The 19,119-nt window shown below is 40.0% G+C and overlaps 4 protein-coding genes across 7 annotated transcripts in view; 3 read left to right on the forward strand and 1 right to left on the reverse strand.

Moving 5' to 3' along the window:
• Positions 1-9,014, forward strand: part of LOC142996718 (calcium/calmodulin-dependent protein kinase type II delta 2 chain) — a 30,980-nt gene extending 21,966 nt beyond the window's left edge. For 2 of the 3 annotated variants that reach the window (XM_076147744.1, XM_076147746.1), the window contains 7 exons: positions 716-775; positions 2,506-2,550; positions 3,067-3,115; positions 4,515-4,590; positions 4,713-4,807; positions 6,130-6,358; positions 7,521-9,014. In XM_076147744.1, the coding sequence (XP_076003859.1) occupies positions 716-775; positions 2,506-2,550; positions 3,067-3,115; positions 4,515-4,590; positions 4,713-4,807; positions 6,130-6,358; positions 7,521-7,545 (579 nt within the window). In that variant the 3' untranslated portion in view covers positions 7,546-9,014. Of the gene's footprint in view, positions 1-715; positions 776-2,505; positions 2,551-3,066; positions 3,116-4,514; positions 4,591-4,712; positions 4,808-6,129; positions 6,359-7,496 lie in introns of all 3 variants that reach the window. The other variant, XM_076147745.1, reaches the window with a different exon arrangement.
• A 1,806-nt stretch (positions 9,015-10,820) lies between these two features.
• Positions 10,821-13,172, forward strand: LOC142996719 (GTPase IMAP family member 7-like). Its single transcript, XM_076147747.1, has 3 exons — positions 10,821-11,196; positions 11,341-11,403; positions 11,511-13,172. The coding sequence occupies exons 1-3, from the start codon at positions 11,187-11,189 to the stop codon at positions 12,440-12,442; spliced, it is 1,005 nt and encodes a 334-aa protein (XP_076003862.1). The 5' UTR covers positions 10,821-11,186; the 3' UTR covers positions 12,443-13,172.
• On the reverse strand, positions 12,633-14,916 carry LOC142996720 (GTPase IMAP family member 7-like). The gene is made up of 2 exons (XM_076147749.1): positions 14,762-14,916; positions 12,633-14,388 (listed from the first exon to the last, which is right to left on the reverse strand). Exons 1-2 carry the CDS (start codon positions 14,796-14,798, stop codon positions 13,556-13,558), a joined length of 870 nt encoding a protein of 289 aa, XP_076003864.1. The 5' UTR covers positions 14,799-14,916; the 3' UTR covers positions 12,633-13,555.
• On the forward strand, positions 14,891-18,393 carry LOC142996722 (claudin-4-like). Of its 2 annotated transcripts, XM_076147752.1 has the most exons (3): positions 14,891-14,952; positions 15,527-15,652; positions 15,868-18,393. In XM_076147752.1, the coding sequence occupies exon 3, from the start codon at positions 16,047-16,049 to the stop codon at positions 16,713-16,715; it is 669 nt and encodes a 222-aa protein (XP_076003867.1). In that variant the 5' UTR covers positions 14,891-14,952; positions 15,527-15,652; positions 15,868-16,046; the 3' UTR covers positions 16,716-18,393. The 2 variants fall into 2 exon arrangements, with proteins under 2 accessions (XP_076003867.1, XP_076003866.1); XM_076147751.1 differs by lacking the exon at positions 14,891-14,952 and having other exon boundaries at positions 15,332-15,652.
• Positions 18,394-19,119: the final 726 nt, after the last annotated feature.

Consider the following 19,119-nt stretch of genomic DNA (forward strand, 5'->3'; position numbering starts at 1 on the left):
CATCCTGCATTCATAAAAATAACGCATGGCCGTGCAATATACTGTAAGTCATGAATCCGACTTATGTTTATCGTTTGTATCCAATTAATAACTTGTGGCCATCATTTTTTGGAACGCTGAATGTCACCTCTACTCTTCACCTTCGAGTTGGAAATGGGAAAACATACCTACTGTATATACATATTGAATTTTAAGGCTGAATCCAAAGTATAAGTATGTGATGTCCACAATGTTTCTTTGTATGCAGACGACACACTTTAATATATAACAAACCAATCTACTTGTTTTGGGAAATTGGTGAACTTGAGTAGGCTTCTGTAGCTCAAAGTTTTTATACTGTCTCTAATTTACAAATGTTTTTTCTGGTCAATAACATGACAGAAATTACACAGTGTCTGATGAAAGTACCTCTTGGGTCCTGGGCTTAAGGAAAATAACTTTCCCCCCAATGCAGCAATGCAGAAAGGACATAACTGAATTAAAGTAGAAAAGAGCTCAGGAGAGGAAGGAAAACCAAGAGTTGGGAATCCAGGAAGAACACGCCCCAACCACGTGGTTGGTTCCAGTTTATCTCCTTGTCAACTTATATTGAGCAGACCGAATTAGCCATGGGATGATCACTTTGGAATAGAGTGCAGCCGGGTGTGTGTGTGTTTGTGTGTGTGTCTGAGAAGTATGTTCGTGTGTCATGTCCCCTTTACACTGCCCCCTGCAGGTCAACAACAAAGCCAACACAGTGACCAGTCCCAAAGAAACTGGCCCTGTCCCTGCACTGGTATACACACACACACACCCTCACCTACAACCACACATCCATCCACAAACCTCCTCCCCCTCCTCAGCTAGCACCCCACTCTGGCACCGGTACAGCTTCACCCTATTCTATCACACAGGGTTGGTTTAATTTCCTGTTTGACGTCATCATTAAAACCTTAAGACCTAAGCACGGGTGTGAAGTGGGTGGGGGGTAGGGCTCTATTGTGTAGCCCAGGCTATCCCTGAATGTAATAGCGTGTTTAGGCTTTTGTGATGGCACAGCATGTCCCAGTTTTAGAATATTTGATTGAGCTAACCTTTGAAATGTAATGTATTCATAATTCATATCAATGTGTTCACTCCTCTGAATTAGCAGAGCGTGCATGGCAGACAGGGATTGGTCAGTTTGGATTTTCTGGGAATGTATGATGCTCATGTTGGGCTGGATCAATAAGCCTTTACACACAATGTTTCAATCAGTTGTTCGGGGCAACCTCTACCTGCTTCCTGCCGCCTCTTCCCCTGCAACAACCCCTCCACTCTCATCCCTGGGGCTCATTATTTCCAGATATTATCATAGAAACAATGAATTCATGTGTATTTATTTGTAATATTGAAACATAGGTGTAATCTGGATTAAAATCAGTAATCCAAGAATCTGGGTTAAATGTTTTATCATTAATTTATCATTATTAAATGATAAAACACACATTTCAGTACAGTATAATTAAAGAGTATTTTATTTACAAATATTCATTACTCAGTTAATAATCTAAGTCTATTATTGATTATCAAAATGATTGACAGCGACAGCACTAATTCCTAGCTGTCCACACCACCAGAGGACCCAGTTGAACATTCAAAAGAGGATGAATCCCCATTAAAACCGAGATACTGCAAGAAAATCTGTTTGTTTTTTGAGCTGTAAAAGCTGGTTTGAAAATTAAAATAATGAGCCTCACTCATTCCTCATCACCTTACATCTTGTGTGTGCCTCTCCTATCTTAAATAGACAAATTGTTACAGGTTTCCCTACAAAGCCATATTATTTGGGCTTGTCATTCAGGTAGTTTGGCTGTGCATGGCTTGTGTGTGAGGATGGTGGCTCTCTAGGTGACATTCCCAAGTGGTTTGGTTGTTACTCATTGGCTTGTGCATGGTGTCTTTCTGCTGACTGCTGCTGTTGACGTCAGACCACATGACTGCTGCTCTGCATGACGTCAAAGACTTTCTGTGCCCTTATTTGCTGCTATTTTGATGACGCATGAACACAGACACACGCCATGTCTCTAACCTCTTTTTTGTCTCTGTCATCAAGCAAACACACACAGTGCAGAAACAAACACGCGCACATGCACACACACACGCACATAAACTCAAAGGCTGTTGGTTGATGTTATAATCTTGTGTAATCCGAGTGAGTGATGAGGGCTGATCTGATAGATTGCATTTAAGCTCTGCCCGGAGACACAGACATCTGACTGTTACTAAGACATGACGTCAGGCTGTTGAGACAGAAGCAGAAAACTAAGGGATATAAAGCAAAAATAACAAGAAGACAGACTAATTAAGTGTAAACTAGACAGACAGATAGATACTGTAGACAGACAGACAGACAGACAGACAGATAGATAGATAGATAGATAGATAGATAGATAGATAGATGGATTCACAACACACGCAGCGTATGTGTATGTGCCACTTTACCATTTTGCTTTCCCACGTTCTCTTTCGCTTGTCCTTTTTCAGGAACCACAGACGACTGTTATCCACAACCCCGTGGATGGAAACAAGGTAATCACCAAATCACCATTACAAAAATTAAACTGTTTTGTTGCTGAATATTATAATAAATTAGTTCTGTGTGTCCTCAAAATGACGAGTCATTAATGTGTACTACACAGACATGTTGAGACTTTCTCATGTGCACAAAAATATTTCTTTCATACTCTGAAATAAGAGAAGCACCTTGCACTTCATTTCGTCAACTTTTTACTTTTGTGGACAAATGACATTAAGGTGTTAATAGGTGTCATCATGAACCTTTACATTTGTATATTAATATACTGTAATTATATACCTATTATTTCCTGTACAAAATCCTTTGTGTCACACCAGGCGCCCCCTTGTGTTCACATTTGCTGATAAATGTTCAGCGGATATGTACCACATTAAACTTAATAGTAATCCATCCCATTATGAAGTCTTCTCTACTTTGATTCCATTCATTTTAAATTTGGTATATTAGTTCAGATACCAATCAGTAATCATAATCATGTATGAAATCACACCATGTGTATCTGTCTTAAGGAGTCCATTGAGAGCGCCAACACCACCATAGAGGATGAGGATGTAAAAGGTACGGCTACTTAAACTTTAGTCCTTTATGGTTACAGCAGTTGGTCTACACCTCTTTACCAAATGCACAACTGAACTGCTGCACCGTTCCTCAGGCTGTCAGCTCCTCTAACAAGATGTAATCCACCCTGCTTCCCTCTGTTCCACCCTCCCCACGTTATGTTTCTCCCATTTTGTGATGGCACTGACACAGCTATACTAATAACACAGCTTGCATCATTATTTTATTTTTTGCACGAATACTTCTCAATGTTTCTCTGTTCTCTCTTCTTCTGAAAAAAACTCTCTTTTTTTCTCCCCCTCGTATTGTTTTGTCGAGTAAATCCACTACCACCACCCCCCCACAATTGTCATCCTGCCTGTGTCCGTACACACACATTCTCCTTTTCTTTGTTTCATCACTCCACACAAACTTAACACCCATCCACCCGCTGACCCGCTCCACCTCCGCAAGCCCTTCGTTTGGGCAGCTTAGTGAGCGGCCTGTTGAGCTCAAAGAGCCGCTCCTCACAGATGTCTGAGCCAAGGCTGACTCCCACCTCCTCGGTTCAGAGTAAGTCCTTCCAGAGTGGGGGAGATGCCCTGTTTTGTCCCCCTCCTGTTACCCAGTCATCACTGGAATACGCTGTTCCGCTTGTAGCAAGGCCCTAAAAACCCATTTTTCCCCCCTTCCTGCTGAAATCAAACCTGTTTTTCACTCCCCGAGTCTCTGCTTCTCCCAGCTGGTTTGTTCTCCAGTATCAGGTTAAAGATGATTCTCCTCCACTGCATATATGTGTTTGAGTTCTCACTTTTCCATTTGCCCTCTATTTCAGCTTACCCAAACATTGACTCATACACTGAAGCTATGACTCACATGTACACCAATGTAGACACTCAGCATTGTCATTTATGGCCGTAAAAGGACTGATTCACCATTTAGAATCTAACGTGTCTTTGTGTTGAGCGAATTATGAGTGGTTTTTTCAATATCCCCCAGCCTGCACCAATAACAATAAAGGTAACTGTCAACATCACTTAGTTAAAGCTGCTTTTGTAGAAAATGACTGCATCCAAGCATTGGTTTGTTTTTGGTCATTTTGAGCTCTGTTGGTTGAAAGAAATCATGTCATTCTGCATTTACCTGCCTGATGTTTCTATTAGTCATGGGAGGCTTTCTCTTTTCTGACACAGACATGAAACAATGGAAATTATCTGAAATACCTCTTGAGCGCCTTCCATTTCTAATAACTTTGAAATCCTGCTAATCTGTAGACTAGCACCCATTTGAAGCTGATTTGGTTGTCAAATTTCCTTTCTCTGCACTTTGACCCACATTTGCCTGAAATACAGCAACATCTGCAAATGTTCACATCAGTGTGTGATGCCTTGCCGACGATGTGTGTGGTTTTGTGTTTTAGCTCGCAAACAGGAAATTATCAAAGTCACTGAGCAGTTGATTGAGTCTATCAACAATGGAGACTTTGAGGCCTATGCGTAAGTCTCTTTCCAAGTCAAAATGCACAATACCTACAGTATGTATATGTGTGAATTGTAATGTAAATCTGAATGTATTGAATAATAGTCTCTGCTGGCTGTCTCATGTTTTGGCCTAACAGGAAGATTTGTGACCCTGGTCTGACTTCCTTTGAGCCCGAGGCCCTGGGCAACCTGGTGGAAGGACACGACTTCCATCGCTTTTACTTTGAGAATGGTGAGTTAATGCGGCAAATACATAAATAACGCTGTAAGCAATTTGATCAGGATACAGCCACAGATCAAACTGACCTGTGTGTCTGGCAGTAATAGTATTAATAAAGTACCAAAATCATGTATATTTTCACAAGGGAAAGATAAAAGACATTGTTGTTAAGTCTCAATTTCTCAAATTTACATTGTGACAATGCAGCAGAAAGCAGAAAAGCCATATTGTTTCTTTTATTTTGTACTGTGTGAATTTCCTAAGTCGAACTATACTATATGGGCTTAATACATGGTTGACGTAATTATCACAGAGATCATGAAAAAAGGTTTCTCAAGTCTACACAAGCAGATTAAGGTTGATCTTTGGTGAGTGTAACGTGAAGGAATAAGATGAATCAGACAAAAGCTTGAGAAGCAGCCAGATTAGTCAGAAACTGCAAAACCAGCTTTAAAGGTTAGAGGTCAATCATCTGATGAGAAACAGGCATGCAGGAGTGCGAAACTCACTGGGAGCTCCTAGTGGACAGGTGAGGTACTACAACAAGAGGGGGAAAGCTCAGCGAGACTAGATAGAAGAAATCATTTATTGTCATTGTACAGAGTAATGGCTCATAAAATAAGATGTTGGTGTTACATGCCTGCATTAAGTCAAAGTCAGTAATTTTTATGTTTACGGTGATGTTACCCAAGCTTACAACTATACGGCTATTTTGATACAATACTGAGAAAGAAGTACGATAGATTAGCGTCCCGTCAGGTAGGAATGTAATCCATAGAGATCCTCCTGGTTTACATACAGTACATAGACACAAACATATGTCCATAAAAAAACAAAAAGGCCTAAATACTTCTAGTAGTTGTGTAAATTATAAATAGAAACTGAATTGTCATTGCTGAAATTTAATTATATAAGGATATATAAGGACACATTATGAAGTGTTACTCTTTGCATCGATTACATTTCTTGAATCCAGATTCTCAGTCCATCAGTTTTGTCCAGTTGATCGTTCGTTTTTGCTGTTGCACCACAATGGCACAGCTGTGATCATGAACTCACCTTGAAGCAGAAACACAAAAATGAACTATGACTGCTATAAAAGGCAGTGTCCTCTGGATAAAGATAGCACAGAGAAAGCAGATATGTCCCAGAAACCTCAATCACACAGTGAACCTGTGCTTGCCCAGGAACCCAGCACTAGTGAATCCTTTGATTTTCTATTGTCAGTCAGCATGTCAGTGAATGTAGTCTCTCTATTAGATGCATTGGTCTGTAGTTTTGAAGCAATGCAGTGATTTTGCACCACGTAATCAATCCTTATCTCTTCTTTCCAGCCCTGTCTAAAGGAAATAAACCAGTGCACACCATCCTGTTGAACCCACACGTGCATCTAATTGGAGAAAACGCAGCCTGCATTGCCTACATTCGGCTGACCCAGTACATGGATACCGGCGGTATGCCCCGCACCATGCAGTCTGAGGAGACCCGTGTTTGGCACCGCCGTGAGGGAAAGTGGCAGAACATCCACTTTCACCGCTCCGGCTCACCCACTGTCCCATCCCAGTAAGAGATACATACACCACCGCAACATCCTGATAAGAAATATGCCAGAGAAAGATCAATAAAAGGTTTAAAACCAAGAGAGAAATGTAAAGGCGGAGGGCAGTTGCATGAGAAAGAGTGTGAACCTTTTGGAATTACCCGGATTTCTGCTTCTAGTTTTGTATTTACTGTTCCCTCATTGATTGCTGGAAACATTCCTCCGTTTGTAGACAATATGACTTACTGTGGATCAATGAGCAGCCAGGTCTCGCGAGATGCATACGTCTCTCTAATACTTTGTCAATTTTGTCTTGTTTGGTATCTGGCTCATATTTATCACGAAGGAAAGTCTGTCCTTTTTTTAGAGTAGGTCACCTTTGCGACCCACTATCTCATCTGACTCCAATTACCCTTTGGAGAATTCATTAGCCCAGATATTCACATACTCTAAAACCCAGGATGTTAATTTTTCGTCCTTGTCCTCAGTATTTACAAGAATAAGTAAACAACCATTTATTTGCTTGTGTTTAACTCATATTAGACTCAAGATCAGACCACGGTATTTAGTGCAGAAATCCAGGTAATTTCAAAGACTGTATGCACGAGCAATGTAATGAAAATGCACCATGACATTTTTTAGTTCGACAATACAGTGTAAACATCAAATGCCACCGAGTAGAAAAGTCCTTCATTCAAATACTTCTTCAGTTACAGTTAACTTATAACTAAGCAAAATCTATTCTAGGAACAAAGGTATTTATTGAACAAGATCTATACTTACTTGGTTCTGAGGTTCTTTCTTTAGGTTCTTGGTTACAATAGATTCCTTAATTCAGGCAGCAAACTGTGACATAAAGGTTTTTGCGTAAGTTTAATGCGGCTTACAGGCCAGATATTCTGCATGCAAAATTTTGTGACGATTGAGCTAAAATTGTTTGAGGGGATTCGAAAACCTTTATGCGAAAAATGTCTAAATGGCAGAAAAACAAGGGGCGTGGCCGATGACTTACGGTTCAAAACGTCATAGTTGTTATAAGAGCAACAACATCAGGCTAATCCAAAAAAAACTTGAGTCTAACCCTTATCAACCTGTCAAATTTGATCCAAAAACCGGGTTCCAACTGTTCTAGATTCACGTCTCCGTCTCTCTTTGCTGCAGTTAATGGAATATCATCATCAACAGATCTGTGAGAAAAGCAGCCAACTAGCCAACCTGTGGCTGCTCTCTGACCTTCGACCCTAACCCTTCTATAAGGACATGACATCGCACAGGACACAAGTATTATTACATTTTACTGTTATGGCATTTTATTAATGGACATCATTTGAACCACCGCTGGGTGGCTGCACACCGTATTCGGACATTATGAGATGAGCATATTGACAACATTTTTCGTTTGTTTTTTAAGATGTTTTGGTATGCATTTTAAATATAAAATAGAGATGTTTAAAATCTACTACTGTAACCTCTCCCAAGAATTAGTTCTGTATTTTTATGTGTATTTATGTGCGTGCAATACAAAACATTTGGAAGATCAGAATGTTAAAATTGAGCTTGCTTTAGTTTTGGTGATGTATATACATTGTGATTGTTGATTAAAAACAAAAACATTGAAAATTGCTATTCTTGCTATCAGAGGAATTAAGAGTTTACGTAAAATCCAGTTTATGAGCTATACATTTATGTTTGCTATGAGCTAAGTCATACTGTTTGAACCGTCGGATTTCAATCTATAATAATAATTTAAATGTAAAGAAAGCAGAGCAGCTTACACTTTGCATTGAGATATGTTTGCCTTTATATCAGTGAAATAAGAAATAAGAGAATGTAGCATATATGTAATATATGAAAATTCAAGACTATTGTGTAGTGCATGGGGGGGTATCGTGAGTAAGGTCATATACAACTATAATATCTTCTGTTTGATTTGTGAATCACTGACTTGTTTGTTTGCATTTGTTAATGTTGTGCATTAGTCCTGTCCCAAATGTTTCTTATGTCCTCCTGTATCATGGAACTGTTGTAAAAATTATTACACACTTATGGTAAACATCCAGCATAAAATATCAAAAATGTCATATCTAAGAGGAGGAAAAATAAACTATTGGTTGCTGAAGCACCCCTTACATTTTGTATAAAAGTGACAAAGAGAAGCTCATTTTTCATAATATTTGTACTTGTATTGTATGACTGTATGTAGGACATCTGTTGTTATTTTTATTCTTGACATTTTTCCAGTGTGTTACCTTGCCAATCGCACAGAGACGATATGGAGCGAAGACACTCGTCTCCAGCCTCAGTCAGGTCAGGGTTAGCCATTCTAAAGCTTTGGATTGAGGAAGATGAGGAGGTAAGAGGAAGGAGTCAGAGCTGAGATGGAGTAGAATAAACGTTGGGATGTCTTCCTAGATGATCAGTGCTTCTACTAGCCCATGGTCTCCTCTACCACTACAGGACAACTTGGTGTCTTTGTCACTGTTACTGTTTTCACTCTTTTCAATTGGTTTGTCTCTGCTTTTTTAAGGGGAAAATATGATAAACGTTTCTTTTGACAAAACGTATGATGTCAATGCAATGCACCACTCCTTATATGGTGTGTAACTGTTGCCAGCACGGCAATGGATGGCTTAAGATGTTTAAGAAATAAATTAATCAGCTAAAAGGTGTGATAACAAATGTGTGGTAAGTTGTGTGTTTTTTCCTCCACGAGTGTGAAAGCAACTGAATCTCTGCACAGTGAAAGCGGCTCGATCTTTATTTTACTGTGAGAGGTGAAGGAGCTGCTGTACTATTTAAAGGTATTTAGCAGAAACGTGGTTGTGATCGCTTACATTACATTTTTGATATATTTACATAGAGTCCAAACAATAGGTACTTTAAATAAAACAATAAGCAGGATTCTCCATCATTTTGCCTTTCAATAACTTCTGTGCATCGAACATAGAGTATGAATTTCATCACTCCACAAACCTGAGACACTGGACAATCACCGTTTAACAAGGGCTGGTTCAAATTGATTGAAGTTCTGTACGTAATGCATAAGAGAATGGGCTGTAATCCTAAAATGGAAGTAATCACCTGCATTTATTTGATCAAATAGAGTTTAACTTAAGAACAAGCAGAGACAAAAACAAACACGCTCGCCATTTATAGCATTAAGGTAAGTTGGCAAATGACTCCAACCCTAATTCTAATTTTGGAAGTAGTTTTAAAGCCCCGGAGAGAATCTGTCCTTGTTTGGACTTGATAAGATTAAAATAAAAATACTGCATTTACAATAAAATTCCTCAACTGCGGTTTGCCCACAATGTGCTGAGCAGGCAGGGAAGACTGAAGATTTGGGGATCAGGTCATGGCGGGGTCAGGCAGGTTCCTCCCTCTTCGGCCCATTTTAACCCCTTAAATATAATGAATGAATCATCAGCAAACAGTGATGACCAAAACCAATGTATAGGTTGTATGTGGTATGTACTGTATGTTGTGTGAGAGAGAGAGATTCAAAGCAAAATTAAAAACAAATGAAAGTAACAGCACAAGAACAGCAGTGATATTGACCCAATGCAACCATTTGTTTATGTCTTTCTGACGTTTGATACAGTGGTATCACTCTAATTAATAATTTTTTACATTTTCTATGGCTCATATCTTGGTAAAGGAAAGAGATTAAAAGATGGAATTTCCGACATGGGGTTGTGATGAGGCAGAACTGGTGGGAGATGTGGTTGTGTGTGAGGGGGTAGGGCACCAAATCCTAATCTCAACTAGGGCACCAAAGTGACTAGAGCCGCTCCTGCTTAATAATTACTCTCATTTACACTCCCTTTATAACTATTGTGTGTATGTGAAGTGTGAGAAGTGTGAGGTGTGGTTGTGCTGGTTGAAACCGGTTCACCATAGAGTTCTTATTTGGATCACCTTGTGAAACACATACACATTTGTTTTTAACATGGAGGAAACGCACTGGAGCAGATACAAGTTTTACATCCTGTGTCACAGATAAAACAGCATGTGAACCTAACAAGGCGTTCTAAACATTACAGAATAAAAGCCTTCTGTCCGAGGGGTACAGCCTGTACTTGTATACTCACACTAACAGTCAATAATGGCAAAGGGTAAAGTAACAGTGACTGTAAAGAATGTATGTATAAATATAACAAAATAACAAAAATACATCAACCTTTGTGTTTACAGACACCGTAAGTGACAACACATTTATAATATATTGTGAAAAAACTATTTGACTACTTGAACAACATTTAAAACAAACAAATGTATTTTTTAAAGTATTGTGGTGCATCAGTGACAAGAACACAATTTTATTTTTACATTTTAGTGTGTTTGGTCAGATGGTGGTGTGTTTTTTTCTCTTTCTCTTGTTCGTTTGAGTTTCTGGTGGGTGGTACTTGTTGACTTGGCGCCCATCCTCTCATTATTGTGTTTGAATGAGCTGCAGTTTCCAAAGGCAATCAATCTGAACTCCCCATCTCAAGCGAAACAGAGCTGGTGATTATGTAGTCAGACTGTCTGTTATGTCTTCCGTTTAGGAACTCGAATTCTGTTTTCTTATTGCTATTGTAGAGTCTCAGATATCACATAGATACAGGAAGGTGTTGAGCATACTTCATTCACATATCTGTTGACAGCTACTGCGGGATGCACATTTTTAGTTGCAAGCTGAAGACAATGCAAGGAAATGGGAAGCCCCTTCTGTAGAGGGCAGGCTTCCAGAAGCTTCCCCGAAAACGTACGAGAAAGTGGAGTGGACGAGCTCCAGTTAAGTTCACTTCTCAGGACTTGAAAAACATTTTTGTGGCCGTTTGGAAATTTGAAAAGGGAGGATACCAAAAAATGGCTGAAGGTAAGACAATCCAATTAGTTTCAAAGCAAGAATGGGGCAGTATAATCCTCTGACTGTTCTGTTTAGTACCATAATCTGAAATTGGAGAGAGCACAAGATAAATCTATGCTATTGCTGTCTTAATGATATACTTTCATATCACAGCAGTACCACTCAGAGAGAAAAAGCAGAAGAGTCTTCCTCGGTCTGATGGGTGTGGTCATGATGGTATGTTCATTCACTTGTTCGCATCTATATAATGAATCATGTCATAATCACTGTAGGTTAAGTTAATGTCAGTATGATAAGTGACACATTTCTGTCATGCTATTCAGCTCTGGAGTTGTCTAGTGGACTGAGGATTGTCCTGGTGGGCAAGACTGGATCAGGGAAAAGTGCAACAGGAAACACCATCCTGGGGAGGCCTGCCTTCAAAGAGGACCCCAGCCCAGTGTCTGTGACCCAACACTGTGAGACACAGGCTGGAAAAGTGGACGGGACCGCCGTCCAGGTCATCGACACTCCTGGCCTGTTTGACACAGCCATCACAGAGGAAGACCTAAAGACAAGAATAGAGGAGTGCGTCAAGATGTCCGTCCCTGGGCCTCATGCCTTCCTGCTGGTCATCAGGCTGGGAGTGAGATTCACAGAGGAGGAGAGAAATGCGGTAAAGTGGATCCAGGAAAACTTTGGAGATGATGCCTCCATGTACACTATCATGCTGTTTACGTGTAAGGATCAGGCAAAAGCTGACAATGCTTTGAAGGAGTGCAAGGAGCTACGGAGACTCTCGATTACATTTGGACGCAGATACCACGCCTTCAACAACAATGACATAGATGACCGCCTTCAGGTGGAAGAGCTCATCACCATGGTCAAGGAAATGGTACAGGATAACGGGGGGAAACACTACACAAACGAAATGTATGAGAAAGCTCAGCGGAAGCTAAGAGAGGAGGAAGAGCTGAAGAAGCAAGAGGAGGAAGAGAAGAAAGTGGAGGAGAAGAAAGTGTGGGATGCAGAGAGAGAGAAAATAGAGAAAGAGAGGCAAAAGGGGAAACAGGTCAGAAGAAAGAATATATGTGTGGCGTCAGCGGCTGCAGTTGTGTTGGTGATAGCTGGTGCGGCGATTGCAGTGGGAGCAAGCACCACCGTGGCTCTGGCTCTAGGAGCGCCAACGCTCGTCCTGGGAGTGTGTTGTGGTGTGGCTGCCATTGTCATATGGAAAAGACTGGCATGCAAAGGTAAAACAAATACTCCAGTATAATGCTGGTTCATATATTGGATCATATAGCATCCATTTGAGTAAGGCGTTAATAATACACGTTGATACTTGCTGTTAAAACTGACAAATGGTCTTTATGGCCATTCAAAATTTCTGAGTGCAGCATTGTTAGTCCAGACTGTGAATGTGAATCTACTTCTAAATCCTCTTCAAAACACAAATGAACTGGAAATGCTGTTTCTTTCACTTCTTTATTGAATACATTTTTAAGCTTTGTTATACAGAATGTTGCACTGAACATTGAACATGCATCACAGATTATTAGAAAATAATTGAATAATATTATATGTACGGAGATATGATTTTTTAATTTGATATGATTCAGATATTATGCATTCCCCCACAGTAAATCTCACGCTCAAATAGAATGAACATACAAAGGTAAAGCTGTTATATGGAGTATCCCTGTATCCCTGTATCCCTTGTTCCATGAGCTCATTTCCCTAAAGGAAATGAGAGACAATAGTAAACATCCACCCAGAGATCACGTGAATTTCTCAAGTCAAATATGGCAAAATGCATTTAGAAATGATGCCTTCCTGTAGCATTCAATGGGCACTTGTAATAGATTATATATAGACTTATTGTAAGCAATAAGACAACGGACACACTGTGCTACTGAGAAACAGCTACATATACCAAAGCTTCCCTCATTGTTGTTTTTCTAGCTATTTCACACTTTATTCGGGCTCATTCAAATCTAAAATAACTATATTTATTGCAAAAAGGTCAGTCCACTATCAAAATTCAACTTAAAGGCTTGAAATAAATGTGAATTATTATCATTATTACCTGATTCTGTCCAATGTTTCTTTATATTGAATATTATTCACCTTGACAGCAATATTGGGGTGATTCACTTTAGACTGATGGGTGATGATAAAATTATTGGTGCCACCTTCAATCGATGTTGTTTGTATTTAATCTTACATTTAATCTAACATCCTCGGGTCATTAATTTCTGCTATTGGACCCTGACCTCATCTCTGAACCATCATTGACTTTGTGGAAATAAAAGGAATGATTTCAAAAGAAATGGGTCCTTTTATTTTAATCATAGGGTCACGGATTGTCTGGATTATTCGTCTGCTTTTTTTATGGTTTCATCAACTTCCAAATAGCTTTGGAAATCCCTCCACTTGCACCCATGAGGAGTGCTCCAATCTGGGCTCCAGAAGTTATTTCCTCTGTCCCAACGGCAAGAGCAGCAACTGGACCGCTCAGAGCTGCAGTCGCTGCTGCTGCTACCACCAGATTAGTGCCCACAGTGCCCACAGTGTGACCCAACTCACGCCAATACTTTTTTCTCTGAGCCCATGCATATATAGCGCTGGTATAGTAATTGCCATTTAATTTCACCATCTCGTCAATCTTTTCAAACAGATCAGCCACCTGAGTGCGATTATTTCTGCATGTGTTGTCAAACACAATGTAGCCAGGATAACAGTCATTGATAACCTCCATGAGTTTGGGACTGTTGTGTAAATGGGCGTCAGCTGGCTCCCCCCTCAGCTTGTGTCCCCCAGTGAAAAGCACCAGTGTGTACTTGGATGCTTCCTCGCCAAAGTTGGTCTTGATCCATTTGACTGCGTTCCTCTGCTCCTCAGTGAACCTCGTACGCAGACTTATCACCAGCAGGAACACATGCGGTCCTGGCAGAGACAGGTTGATACAGTTCTCGATTTCGCTTCTCAGCTGGTTATCTGTCATCTCTGTGTCAAAGACCCCAGGGGTGTCGATGACACTGACAGATCTGTCATCAAATTGACTGGTCTCTTTTCCACAGCGGATTGTTACAGATGAGAAAGAAACGTCCTCCGTGTGAAAAGCTTCTCGTCCCAGGATGGTGTTTCCTGTTGAACTCTTTCCTGACCCCGTACTCCCCACCAGGACAATCCTCAAATTGTCAATAACTGGAGTGGAGGAGTCTGACAACAAAAACACAATATATGTTCTGGATTATCTTATGTAACAATTGATTTCACTTTAATATATTATGTCATAATTTCAATCTTAATTATGATATCAATAGAAGGCATACTTAGGATACCTCCCATGTTAAAACTGTCCAAAAAATCGGGATTTACTCTAGAGAGTGTCATCATATCAAGCAAATTATTTAAAATGTTTTATTATAAGTAGTGATTAAGGGAAATTAAATCAAGGAGTTTAAACATTACAAAGACTTAGTAGTTAGCAATTATCTAGTGAAGTTGAGCTAAAGGATCTCAGATTATATGTGACCTGAAAAATGTCCATAAAAGGCATGCAAGGGCCTATAGGGCAAATCAGGACACTTACCTTCAGTAGAACCCATGTTTTTGGTACCAGGAATCATAGATCAAAGGTAATCTTGAATCCTAAACGGCTGTGTTCGAAATCAAGTCCACAAAGTTTCATCCGTGTACTGTTTTGTTCACTTCTCAGCCGCTCCCTCTCTCTACCACAGTGGTTTACAGACAAGGGAAACCGAAACCTTCCTCCAAAACTGGGTGAGGACACATTACTGGTAAACATAAGGCAGAGACTTGTCCCATGTTAAAGCAAACAATAGCTTAATCTGGTTTGGCCACATAACTCATCAAGTCACTTGTATGATATTTAGAGCTCTTTCAAACATTTACTTCATCCACAATTATTAACAGCAGCTGTACCACATTCCCTGGCAAAATTGCTTAGAATGTTTGGATTTTAATATATTTTGAAATATGTTATCAAAGTGTATTGAATGATGTGATGTCTGTGTTATGTGCCACATGTAAATATGCACACTCACAAACACACACAGAAGACTACAGTTGTACTAAGCAACATGTAGCTGTGTCTGAAACAAAGCGTCCTTGTGCTATCATTTTTTCCATAACTACTTGCATGTGTGTGTGTGTGTGTGTGTGTGTGTGTGTGTGTGTGTGTGTGTGTGTGTGTGTGTGTGTCTGTGTGTGTGTGTGTGTGTGTGTGTGTGTGTGTGTGTGTGTGTGTGTGTGTGTGTGTGTGCGCGTGTGTGCGTGTGTGTGTGTGTGTGTGTGTGTTAACACATTGCTGCCCACCCACATCTCTGTGTACAAGTTCCAGTGAGACAGGCTGGACAGTCATAATAGAAGAAACACCACAACTCTTTACATCACAAGAAACACACAACGGACCGTCAACGTGCCATTAATGGACTTGTAACTTCCTGCCGACTGGCTAAAAGTAAGTTTTATGGATCTACATTATCATTAAATCTTCACTACAGGACAGAGGTTTTTATTAATCACTTTACTGTAGCTTTTCTAATGCTGTTATATTGCACAGTTTTATGTCAAACTAAGTTCTGTAATTATATTATCTATCACACAATATCCAAGTTAATGAATGAAACTAAATGAAGGCACACCCTCTTTACCATGTATTTGAATGTGTTAAAGAAAAAAGGATACTGAGAAGATCTGCTGGACGTCCTGTTGAATGGCTAAAGATCATCAGTGTGGAGGAGCGGCATCTTCACTTTAGCTTTTAGAAATCCACAAGACTTTTTTTAGCGTCCACTTTGACAAAACAAAATCAGGACTACATCAGCACAAGGAACATTTTTAGAGACACAGCCATGGCATCCACAGGTCTTCAGCTGCTGGGTTTGGTACTGGGCATGCTGGGTTGGGTGTGTGGGGTATTGGTGTGTGCAGCTCCACTGTGGCGTGTCTCCGCCTTTGTTGGTGGAGAACTAGTGATTGCCCAGGTGCTATGGGAGGGACTGTGGATGAACTGCCTGTCTCAGACCACAGGACATATCCAATGTAAGACCTATGACTCCACTCTGGCCCTACCCAAGTCTGCACAAGCTGCCCGGGGCCTCACTGTCCTCTCTCTCCTCCTCTGTCTTGTGGCCCTCATGTTTGGAGTAACAGGGGCCAAATGTACCCATTGCATGGGTGATGGCAACCAGGTCTCCAAGTCTCGGGTGGGAAGGATAGCTGGCGTGCTCTTCCTTGTGGCGGGCCTGGCCTACATGTTACCCATCTCTTGGACTGCCTATGCAATAATCAGGGATTTCTACGACCCAAAGGTTGCAGCACCATTAAAGAGAGAGTTGGGCCCGGCACTGTACATCGGCTGGGGGGCCAGTGTGCTGCTCCTGGTCGGGGGCTCTCTGTTGCATGTTGGCTCCGCTCCACCAGGAGGAAGATCTGTACCTATTTTTGGAAAAGCTGGGAAGGACAACCCACACACTTCAGCTGCAGGAGAAGGCAAACAACAGGAGAAGGCTTTTGTATGAAACAACTTAACCAGACATGCATTTTAATGTCATAACCTAAATTTTCTTGTGAAAGGTCAAAATCAGTCTGAGATTTATTGGATATTGGAGCTATATAGATATAAATATATACATATATACTATAAATGTACAGTTGCATATACAGTATATATGTAACTGTACATTTCTTTAAACAATAAAATTGGTTTCATTACGCTTTTTAAACGAATGACTAATGAATATTAACACCAACAGTTTACTGTAATGTGCAAATAACGCAAGGATGATCATCTTCATCAATGAATCGTATCCATTGTAAATCACACATGTATAATACTTAATACTTTGTGTGGGTGTTGAAATGAATTGTGGGATGAGTTAATAGCCAGATGATTATTAATGTGTGACTTGCATTTCTCAAATTCCACTCTGCCTCTGCTTTTGTGTGTGTGTGTGTGTGTGTGTGTGTGTGTGTGTGTGTGTGTGTGTGTGTGTGTGTGTGTGTGTGTGTCTGTTTGTGTGTTTAAATAGTGTGGGTAGTCTGTGTGCAGAGGGCCAAAGTACATAGTATAACAGAGTATGCTGATGTGGTCACATAGAATTTGTGTGGGCAATCACACTGAAGGTCACTTGTTAAACTTGTTTTATGTATTTGGGAATTCTCTACTGATCCACTGTGATCAAATTTATTTTTGAAATTATTTATTATTTATTCATCGTTTTATTTTTTTTATTTCTACTTTTGCAAAAATGTAGATTTTATTTCTTGCACATTTTTGTTATTATCTATTTGAACACCTTTAATATCTGTTTTCTTACAGAAAGCTTGAACACACCCACATATGAGATTATTGATATCAATACCATTACTAATAACATCATTGTTCCTCGCTTCACAGCATTATTTAACCAGCGTGAGTAGTGACTTCCAGCATTCTCCACTGGGGGTCAGTAGACACCAACGGATAACATCTCTGACATGCATTCTGCCCTCATACAGGAGATTGACGAAGTAACCAAACTGAATGAGAATCCTGAGTTCCAAATAGAAGTTTGTAAATGCAGTTTGTCTATATTAACACAGATTGCTGTGTTCTTCCCATTGACATAAAATCATTTTTTATCAGTTTCTATGACCAGTGTATAGATAATTTCAAGTTTGGAGTGTTACTTTGCCAACTCACATATGAAGGTCTTAATTGCCAGTCTTCTTAAGGAGGACACATTCTACTATTTGAAGTGAGGGATCAGTGCATCAATCGACTTCAAACCTGAACCTTGCATTTGCTTTTGTACGTTCACATTTACCATGATAAAACAAAGATACAAAACATAGGAACATGCTCAGAGTGACATTCTAGTTTCAGGAAACAAAAAGACACAATCTAAGAAAAACCCAAGGTGAAACGTCAGCAGAGAAACTGACAGCATGGTGCCGTGACAACAGCCAGTTGTCAATGAATAGTGACAGAATGCTTTATTGGTTCCCTATTGGAATAGAATTCCAAAGGTGCTTCACGCAGTCTTAGCCCCACTAAATCTGCACAGAGCAGAAGGAGAGATTTAGAGGTTGTTTTAAGGGCAGGGTTATTTTCTGGTGTGTTGTGTGTGGAATTGGGGCAATGTGAAACCCGAGCAGTCACTGCATATAAGGAAAGTGTAACATCACAATAAAGTTGCTCACTCGTGTCCAGCTGGACTTTTGACCTGAGCCAAGAGTCCCTGTGCTTTTTAAAGTTCACTTTACAACCATTCACAGTAACAAGCTGTGTATTCCCCTTTGTACATTTGTGAAGGACACTAAGTAGTTATTGCTTCACTTGCTTTAACACTTGTATTGTGGTTAGTTGTAACACAAGTCTCACTCTTTAATAGCTCTTGATGCCTGCTTGGCAGCTATGTGACATGCTCACGCCTTTAAGCAACGACCTTTACTGGCACAAACTTTGACATATCAGTGAGCACTGAAACAAAACACAAACCAAGTGTCAATACCTCTGCTGAAGGAAACAAACAGGTCCTTTGTTGCCTAACTTGCCTCTTTTGTTGCCTAACCTTTATAGCGTGAAATAATTGTCACATTGTTGACATCCTTTCTCTCTGCTCTAGATTTAGTGAGAGCCTTATTCATATTATGTAATCTCAAACCGCTTAACCTTTCCTGGAATCAGTAGAGCAGCAAAGTGGGAGAGGTTATGTCAGGTGACAGGTTGGATTTAGAGATGAAAATCAGTTCTCTTGTCTGTACAAATTATTAAAATTTAATTTTTCATCAAACAACTTCATCCAACATTTATAAAGTCCAGTAATTGTTATTATACCTATATTATGGTCGAACTGTGAAAATCCAAATTGAGACATATCTAATGTAAAACAACCGCGTTAACCAAATGCAGGTCATCTTAGTTGAAGGAAACGTTGTCTT

This window comes from Genypterus blacodes, unplaced genomic scaffold (genome assembly GCF_046128005.1).
Source record: "Genypterus blacodes isolate CSIRO-AG114 ecotype Tasmania unplaced genomic scaffold, CSIRO-AGI_Gbla_v1 ptg000039l_1, whole genome shotgun sequence".
Classification (NCBI taxonomy): domain Eukaryota; kingdom Metazoa; phylum Chordata; class Actinopteri; order Ophidiiformes; family Ophidiidae; genus Genypterus; species Genypterus blacodes.

Coding starts and splice junctions, on each gene's coding strand:
- LOC142996720 (XM_076147749.1), bottom strand. CDS start 14,798: ATGATTCCTGGTACCAAAAACATGGGTTCTACTGAAG. Junction 14,389..14,761: donor AAACATGGGTTCTACTGAAG/GTAAGTGTCCTG, acceptor TTTTGTTGTCAG/ACTCCTCCACTCCAGTTATT.
- LOC142996722 (XM_076147752.1), top strand. CDS start 16,047: ATGGCATCCACAGGTCTTCAGCTGCTGGGTTTGGTACTGGGCATGCTG.
- LOC142996719 (XM_076147747.1), top strand. Junction 11,404..11,510: donor TGATGGGTGTGGTCATGATG/GTATGTTCATTC, acceptor CATGCTATTCAG/CTCTGGAGTTGTCTAGTGGA.